Below are 13,671 nucleotides of genomic sequence, written 5' to 3' on the forward strand. Positions count from 1 at the left end.
GGGAAAGATGGGAAGAAACACATATTAGAGTTTGGTAAAACGTATCAAGAGTGGTCTTCAGACATTCATCAAGTAGTGGTAATCTTATTTCCAATGAAATTCTACGAAGAACCCCAACACGGCAGCAGCTCGACGCTGTGCTCCCGAGATGAAGCTGGAGGCGGACCCCGCGCCCCCTGTGGGGCAGGCCCTCAGCACCTCCCAAAATCCCAGATCAGGCTGTGAAGACAGACACGGGAGGTTCATGCCAGGCTGACTGCGCAGCAGCTGCGACCCCCCACTTCTCAGGGTTCTGGATGCTGGGACCCAAGCTCCGCCTTCTGCGCAAGAAGAGTTCTTAATTACGATTCCTGAGTGCTGACAGCCGCTCCCACAGTCAAGGCTAATGAGGACGCTAGAACTGACGAGAACAGGCAGGCGGCTTCAGCCCAGAGCTGGGGTTTGGCTCAGGCGTGCAGAGGCTGTAGGCTTCCCGAAGGAAGGACGCGTCCGAGTGGAAGAGCAGAGCCAGAGGAGCACAGGGCAGGGAAAACAGAAGATTTGGGGCTTCACGGTAACAGAGCAGGGAGGATAAAGAAAAGAGACAAGAGCAGCATCTGGGGGCTTGAAGAGATACTCATTCACACATTCAACAGGGATCTGCCAGACTAGGCACAGGGCACTCAAGAGGGACCAAAACAGACAACAGCAGGCTGACAGGCCCAAGGCAGTGAGGAAGAACAGAGTGGGGGCAGATGACAGGAAATGCGAAAATGCTGTTTTACAGAAAGCAGTCAGGGAAGGCCTCTCCTATAAGGTGACATTCGAAGAGCAAATGAAGGAGTGAGCTGTGCAGATATCAAGGCAAAGAGCACCAGGTGGCATCCATACCGAGGAAACAGCAAGTGCAAAGGTCCTGGGGCAGTGAGTACAGTTCACAGAAGAGTCAACTGAAACTTAGGAGGCCTGAGTATTTTCTTTTGCTGAGGAAGATTAACCCTGAGCTAACATCTGTGCCAATCTTCCTCCACTTTATATGTGGGATGCCGCCACAGCATGGCTGAAGAGTGGTGTAGGTCCATGCCTGGGATCCGAACCTATGAACCCAGTCCACCGAAGCGGAGCACACCACTCAGTTCCTTTTTCTTATTCATTCATTCAACAGTGGCTACCAATGTGCCTACTGCATGCTGGGAATGCAAGATGGAAAGCTCTGGCCGTGAAGGAGCTCAGCAGATGGGAAGATATAAAGAAGGCGACCGCTGATGCACAGTGCTCACCATCAGGCACCCTGCACATGATGACCCCTTTGCTCTTCACAACCCCATGAGACAGGCCCCATCACTGTCCCCATTTACAGATGAGGAAGCGAGGCACAGAAAGGCTGGGCACCATATCTCGGGTGAGGTCACACCGCCAGTCCATGCGGAGCAGGGATTCAAACCCAGCAGCTGAGCCGCCAGACCTGCGCTGTGTACCCTGTTCTGCCACTTCCCCCACTGGTGATGAGCGCTGCAGGGAAGGGCGTCAACAGGGGCTCTGGGGACACAGAGGGCAGTTGACCAGCCCAAGGGACTGGACGAGCCTCCAGAGAAGAGCTGCTGCTGAGCTGGGACGTCTGAGATGCACCCCGCGCCAGCGCAAACGTAATCCGTGGTAGCTTCAGGACACCAGACCTCTGCTCCCGCTGTTCCCACCACGGGTCTCTGCACTGCGGTGTGCTGGTAAATGTCTAACAACCGGCTCTCGGGAGGAAGTGCAGGCATGTGTATGGGTACATAGCTTCCTGCAGATTTTACTGACATAAAGGATGTGTGGCACACAATCTACAGGTAATAACAAATTATATACTACTTTTTATTATAAATTCCACATGCCAATACTTTCATTGCATTTCAGGCATCTTGCCCCATGCTTTCACTGATCTCTGCCCTACTCTTGTTCCCACAGTCAGTGAGCAGAGTTCCACCACGACTGCTGGCTGATCGTTCCGTTTATGTGAACACGTAGGATGAGATGAAACAACGAAGACGCACGCTGGCACTTCACGGGAGCCACTGCAGAGCGAGATCATGGTTTTCAAACCCCGAAAGAACACCCTCTCAATTTTTTGTGCTATTCACAATATAGAAGAGATGATACTTTTAAGTTCCATCTGCATAATTAACATCGTCTCCATCACTTTCTAGATTACGTCTAGACAATCTATAAGACAAGAGATCAAGCCCTGACTGGTGGTGATTGCTGATTTCCACGTAAATATCCTCATCAGGGCTGACTTCAAGCTACCAATGTGACCTTCCTGAAGGTGGAGCTGGGGAGAGATGCGCAGTAGTAACGTCATTGTATAGTATCCCACGGTATCGATCAGAGTGTAAACAACCTCAAGAGCACAGATACTAGTAAATTGCACGCAAAAATGAGTCAATAATACATTTTGTTTTAAATACCATAAACTTTTATACTTAATATAATTATGATAAGTTCACGTAATTTGAAGTGTTTTTTTTTCTTTTTTCATACATATTTTTTGTCATTGTTGTATTCTGGCTTTTAATAGCTGTGTTTAATCACCAGCTCCTACGTTTCCTGTGAATTTAACAATTGCCCCTGGCCCACCACAGCCCCATCTCTGCTCAGCCCTTGTGGCCCAGCCTTAACGCCTGCTCCTCCACGGAGGCTGCCACAGCACTCCGCGCATTGCTGCGAACACGGGTCTGATCCCATCTTGCATCACAATCATTTAACATTACGATGTTGGATGTGTCTGACCCCCCGGCCTGAGTGAGGCACCCTAACGCCCAGCACAGGTCGTGGCTCCCAGCACCTGCCCGAGAAGCCTTCATGGGCAGACGTGAGGCTGAGAAGGTGACTGTCACAGGCCTCATCACTTCCAGTGGAGAAGTCCAGAGAGGGACGGGGGCAGGATGATGGGCAGGGTGTGGGGTCCCTGACTGGGGCCACACGTCTCCCACAAGAGCATCATAAAGAACAGCCACTGGGGTGGATCGTAGGCCCTGTCCTGTGAAAATCTAGTCCCACGGGACAGAGGCTCGTGGCCCCAGGCCCCAGGCCCCCCGAGGGGAAAACTAGGCTTTCCAAGCCAGAGAAATTAACCTAAAATCACTGTTGGGTCCTCCTGTTATCCCAACTGGGGCCCTGAAAATCTTTTTCGGTAACGAGTGAGAGGGAAGCAGAGTGGGCGTAGCCCGTGCGTGCAGATATCCACTCTCTCAACTCTTCTTTGGGAAAAGGTGGGGTACAAAGCCCTGACTGAGCCTCCAGGGTCTGGATTCCTGAAAGCCCCGAGGCGGGAGAATCGTGAGTGGGGAGCTGAGGACCCACAGGGAGGCTGGGAGGACCGGGCTGCCGGCGACCCTCTAAAGCTTCATAAAGGATTGCACTACACATCCCAGAATAAATAAAGAGGACGCCAATGGTAGCCCAACCCGGAGTTTCCGGGGCACCTGGGCAGAGCCTGCTCGGCGCCTTCCTCTCGGCAGCTGCGGCGAGATGCCCGCGAGATGCCTGCACACGCGTCCGTGAGGCCCGCACACCCAAGGAGATGTCCTTCCCTCTCTGATCCACACTCCTTAACCCGCACCTGCCTGGGCCCAGCTCGCCCCACAGCTCCGCTCCCCGCTGCGCCCCTGCCCCAGTGCCACCAGAGGGCAGTTTTAAAGGACGGTATTCTTCTCTGCATCTCCCTTTATCTTTTGAATCTTCAGGTCTTTGTCTGGGGCCTCACTGCAAGGCCTCCACTCCTGCCTGCCATCCACTCCATCATCCTCTCCTCCTCATGCCCAGGGGAAGGACTTTCAACTCATGCACGCAGGTTCCAGTGCTCTCCTGGCTGCAGTGGGCATCCACTGCTTTTGCTTGCCCAGCATCCAGCCCCTCCTCCTTCTGGAAACGGGACTTTAATCTTCCTTTCAGGGGCCTCTTCTCTCCTGCTCTCAGTCCACACAGCGTGAGCAGGGCAGACTGCGACCCCAGCTCCAAAGGCAGACACACAACCTGGGGCCTGGCTAATAAGCACATTCTACCCCCGTGGACACAGAAACAGCCAAGGATGGGCAAATGATTCAAGTCGTTATAAATACGGCCGAGGTGGGCCAATGACCTTTACCCCTGGGATTTTGCTGGACCTACTAAAAAGTATCACTCTTTCTGCTGCAGTGGCTCAGTTAGCATGAAGAAGAAGTAAGCCTGAAGCTGCTGGGAGACGTCCTTGTTACCACTTGGAGAGAGCCTACCTGAGGTATAAAAAGCACCTGGATCCAGACATGCCTGAAGCACACATAGATACTTCCATTATATGCGCCAACTAATTACCAGTTTCTTAATTTTTGTTTTTGCTTAAACCAGTTTGAGAGGAGATTCTATCACTTGCATCAGAAAGAATTCCGATTTCTACAAGGTTCAGGGTCCCCATGGTGAAGAGGAGGGGCTGGGGTCTCAGGACTGCGGGGAACTCACCCTCGTCTGTGATGGTGCCGCTGCTGGAGCCCCCGCTGCTCTTGGACTGCCGGTGGGACGAGGAGGAGGACACCGAGGACTCGGCCGCGTGCCCTTTGGGTGACGGGGAGGGCGTGAGGGTGGGCGAGGTGCTTTTGGAGGTAGTTGAAGTTCCAGACGGAGGCCTTTTGCTCGTCTCCAGTTTCTGCAGAAAAGAGTAAGACAAATTCATAAGCCATCACCTGGAGGGTGGAAATGATTAAAAGGGACACCCCCAACAAGGAACACGGGTGATATCCGCTCAACACAATCTAGCCGGGACTGCGGAATCTACTTAGACAAACACGCGGAGCAGAAAGAGCGTTACCAGAACAGTTATAGGCACACCCTCCCCTGGAGCAGAGGGCCGGCGTGGGATGGAGAACGCAGCCCCCGAAGCCAGGAACCCCGAGGACCAGCCCTGCACCCACTGCCCGGGGTCCGTGGCGAAGCCCCCACGTCTCAGTGAGCCCGGCTCTGAACCGGCAGTGGGGCTCATGCACACACTAAGCCCCTTTCTGCTCTTATGTCCCTTCATCGAAACCAGTCACTTCAGCCTTTCACCAAAGGACACGTTATTTTTCCCACTTTGTGTGTGTGTGTGTGTGTGTGTCACTCAGCTTTAAAAAAAAAAAGTTTATTTGGAAATAATTTTAGACTTACAAAAGAGTCACAAAGATAGAGCAGAGCGCTCCTGCACCTCCCTCAGCCAGCTTCCCTGACGTTAACATCTTACGAAACCAGAGTGCGACTATCGAAGCTAAGAAATTATACCTGGGACAACACTATTAGCCAAACTACAGACTCCACTCAGGGGCCATGGCGGTCCCACTAATGCCCTCTTCTGATCCGGGACCGGCCCAGGAGCCCAGGTTGCACTGACTTGTCACATCCCCTCGGTCTCCTCCGGCCTCTGACAGCTCCTCAGTCTTGCCTTGTCTTTCATGACCTTGACACTTCTGCAGAGTCCTGCAGCCTGTATTTGCAGCCTGTCCCTCAGTTTGGGTTTCTCTAATGTCTTCTCATCATTAGATTTCTGGATGGATTTTGGGCTGAGGACCACAGAGGCGATGTGCCATTCCCAGTGCATCTTGCGGGAGGCTCAGAGCATCACATCTTACCATCACTTCGTTCAGGTGCTGTCTGTCAGGTCTCTCCATGGTGAAGTTACTGTTTTTCCCCTTATAATTAATAAATATTTGAAAGAGATATTTTGAGCTAACTATCTTGTTTTTCCTTAAAGTCCTGCCCACTGACGGAGGATTCTTTGGTGGATCTCGTCTGGAGCAGTTACCACTGTGACGTTCTAATGGGGAGTTGCTATTTCCCTAATTCCCCCCACATTTATTCTCCGGAATTCTTCTGTAAGGAAGAGGGCTTCCTTCCCTCCCTTTGTTCAGCGCTTGACTCACCTCAGTGCGGGCTCGTGGATGTTTATCTTATTCTTTGGGCTATAATCCAATGCTGCTGTTATTTATTTTACAGCTGCTCAAAGGGTCGCAGCTTTGGCCATTGAGACTGGTTCCTGTGTCCTTTGACAAGCCCGTCTTTTTTCTCTCTTTCTTTTTAAAAGCATTTCCTGATTTTCTGACACCACAGAATGTGTCAGGCTCACCTTGTGATTTCACTGACCGAGCACGGGAATAAACCACTTCCCCAAGGCCCTGGTCCCTTTACTTGGAGAATGGTACTTAGAAACCAAAATCTGGGGACTAGATTGCTCATTGCTACTGGGATGTCACTGCTTCCTGACCCTCTAGTGGACAGAGCAAGGAAAGAGAAGACGTATCCTGACCCATGTGGACACACACGGCCACAGTTACTTTTCTATCAATCCGTATGTGTACATTTACAAATTCACAGATTTATACTGACACCTCCGACTTCAATCAACATCCAGAGGATTGTTCTAGCAGTTCCCTTTTGATTCAATCTCTGACAGTAAAAAACTAAGTTCATCACAATTACTTATTTGTTAAACCCTAGAATATACGTAAAGTGTATATACACACAAAAAGTATATATATCTGTAAGGTGGTTTCAGAATTTAACACACATCGCTGCAAGAAAAAGACTTCTCAATCAGAGGACAGTGCTTGTGTCTGGTTCCTTCAGCCTTCAGACTTCCCATATCCACGTGACATCCAGCTCGCCGACCACCTACGGCATGGTTACGTCATCCATTCGTAAGAGAGTTAGATCTGGGGTCATGTCTGCATCATCTTTGGTTCCTGCTTGGTTCTGTTTTTGAATTTGCATACAGTAGAAATAACTCTGTTGTGCACCATTCTGTGGGTTTTGACAAATGCATAGTTGTGTACTCACTGACAGAGTACCACACAGAACAGCTCCATCATCGCCCAAATTCTCTTATGCTGTCCCTGTCTAGTCAATCCCTGCCCCCATCCCAACCCATGGAAATAACTGATCTATTTTCCATCCCTGCAGTTTTGTCTTTTCCAGAACGTCATAAAAAATGGAATCACATAATATGTAGACTTTTGGGTCTGGCTCAGCAGAATGCCTTTAAGGTCCATTCAAGTTACTGCATGAATCAACAGTGTGCTCCTTTCCACTGCTGAGTAGTATCCCACTGCGTGGACGTACCACAGTTACTTTATCCACGTGTTAATGAGATCTTTCTGGTTTTGGGTGATTATGGGAAAAAAAACTGCTATAGACATTCACAAACAGATTTTTGTATGAATAGAAGTTTTTAAAAATTCACTTGAGTAAACACCCAGGAGTGAGAGAGCCAGCTCATATGGTACGCATGTGTTTAGTTTTACAAGAAACTGCCAAACTTTTCTGAGGCGGCTGTACCATTTTGCACTCCCACCAGCACTGAACGAGACTTCCAGTAGCTCCACATTCTCACCAGCACTTGTACCCTTTAAAAAAATTTTTAAGTTTTAGCCAGTCTAATTGGTGTATAGAGCTATCTCACCATGGTTTTAACGTGCGTTTCCCTAATAATTAACAAGGTTACACGTCTTTTCCTATGTTGATTTGCCATTTGTGTATCTTTGATGAAGTCTATTCAGATATTTTGCCCATTTTTAAATTTGTTGGTTGTTTTCTTATTGTTGAGTTTTAAGAGTTCTTTATTCAGTAGTTTAAACATGATGTGGCTAGATGTGCTCTTTTTGCTATTTATCCTATTTAGTGCCTTCTGAACTTCCTGGATTTGTGGTTTAGCATCTATCATTAGCTTGGGGAAATTCTCAGTCATTATTTTTAAATATTCCTTCTGCCTGCCATTCTGTCTGTCTCTCTCTGTCCCTTCAGGGATCCTGATCACCTGTACGCGAGAGCATCTGCGATCAGCCCACGACTTTTGGGCGCTCTGTGTCTTGTGTTCCTGTTTTCGTTTTAACTCCCTCCCCCCGTTGTGTTCAGTCAGGGTAATTTCTCGGGCCCTATCTTCAAGTTCACCAATTCTTTCCTTGGCTGTGTCAAGTCTCCTGAGGAGCCCATGGAAGGCATTCCTCCTCTAGGTTCCTGCGTTTTCCTTTCCAGCGTTTCCATTCGACTCTTCCTTACACCTTCCATCTCTCTGCTGAAGCAGTCAGTCATGCGACCTTGCATGTTGTTCCAATTTTCCAGTAAAGCCTTTAACACAGTAACTGTAGTTCTTTTAAATTCCCCGTCAGATCATTCCAACACCTCTGTCATATCTAAGTGGGATTCTGATAACTGCTTTGTTTCTTGTTTCTTGGGAGTGTAGTTTTTCTTTCTTTTTTGTATGTACTTTTTACTAAAAATTGATTATCTTGAGTATAATAAGGGAGACTAAGGTAAATAGTTTTTATGCCTGAAAATAGGTACACCTTTCCTTCTGCTGAGCCTTTAATGCTCCTTCTAGCTAACTATTTCCCAGAGTGGAAATAGAAGGCCCCCTCTCAGGTTTTGAAAGATTTTGTCAATAAGCTGCCTATATTATTAATATTCTTCCCTCTGCTTTTTCTACAAAGACATTCCCAGATAGAGCTTCCGATTGAGCAGGAGATAATTAGTATAATCCTACAAGACAGATCTATCTCAGCCAAAAGCAAAGAAACACGGTGTGTGGCTGCATTATTGGGGAGGGGGCAGGCAAATATCTGAAGGACTCCCTGCGCCCCCAGTGTGGCCACCTGCACTGATGGCGTCACCCCCACCCCGCCCTGGGCCACAGCTCTTGCCCTGTAACTCTCTGTTCTCCTGCAGTGGCCACGCTGACCTGCTTCAACAACTTCACTGGTTTTCAACTCACGCCTTTGGCCACTGCCATGAGAACATGCCCAAGCTTGCTGTATCCTGGTCACCCCAGCTGACGGCCAGCCACGTAAGTGGTCCCCCCAGACCACAAGAACTGCCTAGCTAAGTACAGACTAAGCTGCCAACCTACAGATTTGCAAGCTAAAGAAATGCTTTCTGTTTTAACCCACGGGGCTTTAGGGTAGAACGGAAAGCTGACATCCACGGCGGGCCTCTGGGCTCCTGGGGATCTGGGAAATGCTGGCGCCCACCCTCCTCCCTGACTGGGCCTCCTCAGACACCCGCATGTGGGCAGCCCAGCCTGGCAAATGCCCCACCACTACAGGGCTGCTGTTCCAAGCAAAGTACAAGAACCAGATTCAAGAGGCTTGTATTCTGAATACTCATTTCTAACTCTTCCTAAGGGAGTCTTTGAAAAGCACTTCGTGTCTCCATCTGGCTGTGGCGTCTCTGACAGAAAGGCTGCCCTGCGTCCTGTGACTGGGGGCAGTGGTTTCCAGGAGGCCTGGGCTGGGCTGGCGGCAACACTCTCTGGGGGTCAGGCGGACTCCCCATTTTCTGTCCTGGGAGACCCATTCAGTTACACTGGGTGGAGCCCAGAAACCTGAATATTTAAACAGCTCCCCCAGGTTACAGCAGATGATTATGTGAAGAGTGTCAGGTGATCGTTGAACTGGGTCGTTTCCCCAGCTGATTGTTTCCCGAATGCATCTTTTAAGAAAGTCAATTTCCTTTCATCAGAATTTACTTGTCTATAGTCTAGCTATGATAGACGCATCCAAGTAAGGTAAGGGGTAATATAATTTATAACTTAGATGCCTATTTCCAACACTGGTTAAAGGAAGTTAATAATAGCTAACACACCTAATAAGATCAAAATAGAAATAGAAAATACATGACAACAGAGAAGAGCACAATGCATCAAAACTCCAGACTAGCTGACTTACTTTAATGAGTAGCTCTGAGTTTCCCAGTAGCCAAAGCAAAAAGAGAAACATAATAATTATATCATTCTTACCATCTGATGTATCAGTGTCAATAGAGACAGCTTTTCTAGAGCTGAATTCTAAAAGGAACTTAATTATACAGATCCTACTACACAAGTAATTTTAAACAAAATGCATAATATGCTAATGTATAAAGTGAGAGAAACTTTTTCTGGAGCTATATTGTAAAAGGAACCAGTTACACAGGTCCAACTGCATAAGAGACTTTGAATGACAGAGGTGGGAAGCCAACAGTAGTTGGCTGGAAATAAAGACCCTTCCTCACACACCCACGGAAACAACCACCCCTGGAGGCTCCTCTGGGCAAAGGGCAAAGGGCGGGGGCCTGCAGGAGATCTGACTTTTCTCAGGGAAAAAGCTTAACTCACCTAGGAAGCCTGATGAAGATGGGGTCATGCCCGGAGGCAGGGTCCTCAGAGGAGGAAAAGGGCTCCACTGCTCCACTGGGGCACCAGGAACCCAGAGCCTAGGGGCTCCCTCCATTCACCAGCCCAGACGCAAGGGCCAATTCTGTTCCCGCAGAGGCGCTGTGGGGTTCCCGCCGCTGCGACTCCCAGAGGCTGACAGCGGCTCGGACCACCCCGGGGCTGCGCAGAGTAGGACCCCCAGAGCAGGGGCCCACCCACCCTGCGCCCCGGTATGCAGCCCTGGCAGGAACACACACCTTGCCCCCGGGGCTACTGCCTGCAGGGGAGAGCGGGAGCTCGGGCGGGTTGGGGCCCAGCGCCGGCCCCACGGGACTTGACCGATGGCTGGCCTTCTGCTCCGACAGTCCAGCTGCCTTCTTCCTCTGGGCAGCGATTTGGGACAGGACACTGTCTACGCTGCTACCTGAGGGAACAGGAAGAGGCATGAGGCCAGGGGTCCGGAGCAGAGCGACGTGGGCACGGGGGACTTCGTGCCGACTTGGCTGAGCTGGACAGTGGTTTCCCAGACCCCCTCCCTGTGTGGCTCGGCGTCAGGGGTGACCACGAGGGGACGATGCATGCGAACCGTGAGGCGGCCGGGACCAGCGGGTGTCACACTCCCAAGGCATCAGGGTACAAGGCGGTGGAGGATGCGAGTGGCAGGGTCTTCCCCGCCCACGGCCAGCCCTCCGCCCCCAGCAGGCACAGACCCACGCTGGCTGGCTGGCTGTCTTCCCACAGCAGCCCCTCTGCCGTGCGGCCCACCGCCTCCCCCTGCACCTCCCCGGCTTCACCCACAGCCTGTCACTAACTTCCTCCCTCCATATGCTCAGGGGCTGCTTCCCCACGGACCCCAATGCATCCCTCCCTGCGACTCCCCCAGTCTCCTGCAACCCTGCATTCTTATGAGAGAAAGGGGGGAAGCGGTAAGGTGCGGGGCTGGGGCGGGGCTGGAGGGGACCACAGACCACCGACACTCACGGAGTGTGTACCAGGCACGGCTGCCAACATTTTACACGGATAAACTGAGCCTTTCTAGAGGGCAAATTATCAAAAGCCTCAAAAACTGGCAAATTCCAGAGAACTAACGTTAAGCAAATCACCGACGACGTGCCAAGCACAGAGGTGGGACGGCGTTACTTTAGGGGGCTGTCCACAAGGGCAAACTCGAGAACATGCACAGTGCTCAGCAAGACGGAACCGGCAAATGAAGCCGTGACACCTCACAGGAACGGACTGCTGCTTGGTTATTAAGAGACGCTGCAGATAACTGTCGGACATGACAGGCGTTCACAGCACGATGGTGGCGCAGAGAGGAGAAAGGCCACAGCGTCTGCACGTCGGCGATGTGTGTGGCCGAGGCGGGCTCGGAAGTCAGACTGCTCGCCTTCAGGTCCCGGCTCTGCCCCTTCACAGCCCTGTGACCTTGGCCAGTCACCTCACTTTCCCAAGCCCCGGCTCCCCATCTAAAATGGAGAGGACACCCTTGCAGGCTGCTGGGGGACTGAGGGAGGGCACCCACTGAACGGGCCTGGCCTGTGCCTGACACACACCATGTGCTCAACAAGTTGTTAGCCTACCTTCAGGAAATACCTAGTCCTCATGCACAAAATACTTAGCAAAGATATGTACCAAAGTGTTAACGACGAGCCCTATACCTTTTTTCAGTCTTTGCTTTTATCTGGTGTTAAAGCTTTCCCCACAAGAAGCATACAGTCCTTATGTAATGGCATAAGGCAGAGGTGTCCTTCCTGAAAAGCTAGTTTTGGTTAATCCTGGATGCCTTCGGGGAGGACTAGAAAGGATGCTGTAAGTCCAAAATAACTGTGGGGCACTCCAGTTGGAGTCCTAATTGTCACCAACTTGCTGTGTGTCCCTGGGCAAATCTCTTGCCCACTCTGAGCTTCAGTTTCCTCATCTGTTCAGTGAAGGGGCAGGATGGGAAGCTGTCTAATGTTTAACCTTCAAGGATTTCAGACACCGTGAAAACACCATGCATTTCTCCTAATCTTTTATAAAATTTCCCAAAAATAAAGCATTATAGATTTTATTTTCTCCCTCTCCAATCCCCCTTTCACCAAGAAAATGCATAAAAGACACTGTGAATTGTGAATCCACTGAAAAATCCCTTAGCCACATGAAGGAGAAAGACAGCGTGTGCCATTGTTTCTGGAACTGTCTGCAGAGCGAGCCCAGGGGGCAGTGCACACCCTGGGCCCCTAGAGATTTTCCCACCTCCCCCAAGTGCCTGCCCAGGTACCCACCGGAGCGGCTGTGCAGCTCCCCGCCATGCCTGCTCACGCCCCCGACCCCACTGGAGCCGCCTGAGGAATGAGGCGAGTGGTTGAAGTTTCCAGAGTTGGTGGGAGAGGCGGGGCTTCTGGAGAGAGATGGAAATTTAACTGCTCTGACGGGAGCCTGCAAGAACAAGGCGGGCATCTGGGTTAGGGTTTGCTGTTCCTTCCTCTGGACACACAGAATCCCCGTGGGGAGGGACCTGGAGTGCGGCTTCCCCACCCCCAGCCGAGGCTTGCATCCACCCACACGTCCCTGCTGCCAGTGCCCAGCCTGCTAGGGGCCTCCTAAAAGCTGGGAGTTCACTTCCACCTGCAGACAGCCCGACCGTCAGCACAGGCTGAGCCCCGTGACACGGACCCCAGGGGCCACCCTGCCTTCAGCATCACCCAGCTCCTCCCATGCTGCAGACCAAGCACAGCCCCACCCGGCCCGCTCCGAGCTCTCCAGGGCCGGGCCCTCGGTCTCCCACTGGTGATTACTCTCAAGACAGCCTGGGAGGCAGCAGCCAGCACAGGGGCCCAGCCCCACTTTATAGAGATGGACGCCCCGCGCTTCTCCAGTCACTTGGCACACGGGGGCAGGGCCGGGTCCTGAACCCCCGTCTTCACTCTGCCCATGTACTGTACCCATGGGACAGAGACAGTCGACACAGACGGAGACAGTCTCCCACAGTGAGGGATCACTTCAGTCATTACACAGACACGCAAGGGCCCCAAAATCAGAGACCACTGAGGTCGAAAGGACAGAAGTCATGCTCCTTCTGGGTGCAAGACAACACCAGTAGTGCACACAGTTGCCTCCTAGTGTTTGCTCTTGGTCATGGACCTGAACAATAATATAATGTGGAGCTTGCTTAGAAACCAAGAACCTGCTTTCTGGGCCCACCCCACCCTGCCGGGTGACCTGCAGCAAACACTCCTCCTCTCTGGGTCCCAGTTCCCTCACCTACTGCATGGAAGGTGGATTAGATGGGGTCTCCAAACTGTGTTCCGTGGAGCTCCAGGGCTCCAGAGAGAGAACGGAGAAAAGGAGTCCCCACTTTCCTTTCCTTTGTCTGTTTACTTACTAAGTTCCTCTAGGATTTCCTCAGACAAAAGGATATCACATTTAAAAGTAAATAAAAACTTCAACCCCTCTGGATTAGTGGGTGAGGCCCCCTCTGACTGCGACACCCCACGGTTTCAGTGAGCGGAGAGTGATGCGTCAGCCCGTGCCAGCCTGGC

The 13,671-nt window shown here is 51.2% G+C and overlaps 1 protein-coding gene across 1 annotated transcript in view; it reads right to left on the reverse strand.

Annotated features, from left to right (window-relative positions):
* Nucleotides 1–13,671, reverse strand: part of ANKS6 (ankyrin repeat and sterile alpha motif domain containing 6) — a 59,732-nt gene that overhangs the window by 13,581 nt on the left and 32,480 nt on the right. The window contains exons 10-12 of the mRNA XM_046672905.1: nt 12,411–12,568; nt 10,408–10,570; nt 4,459–4,642 (exon numbers count right to left, since the gene is read on the reverse strand). Of these exons, the coding sequence (XP_046528861.1) occupies nt 4,459–4,642; nt 10,408–10,570; nt 12,411–12,568 (505 nt within the window). The remainder of the gene's footprint in view (nt 1–4,458; nt 4,643–10,407; nt 10,571–12,410; nt 12,569–13,671) is intronic.

The sequence above is a fragment of the Equus quagga genome, chromosome 1 (genome assembly GCF_021613505.1).
Source record: "Equus quagga isolate Etosha38 chromosome 1, UCLA_HA_Equagga_1.0, whole genome shotgun sequence".
In the NCBI taxonomy this organism is placed as follows: domain Eukaryota; kingdom Metazoa; phylum Chordata; class Mammalia; order Perissodactyla; family Equidae; genus Equus; species Equus quagga.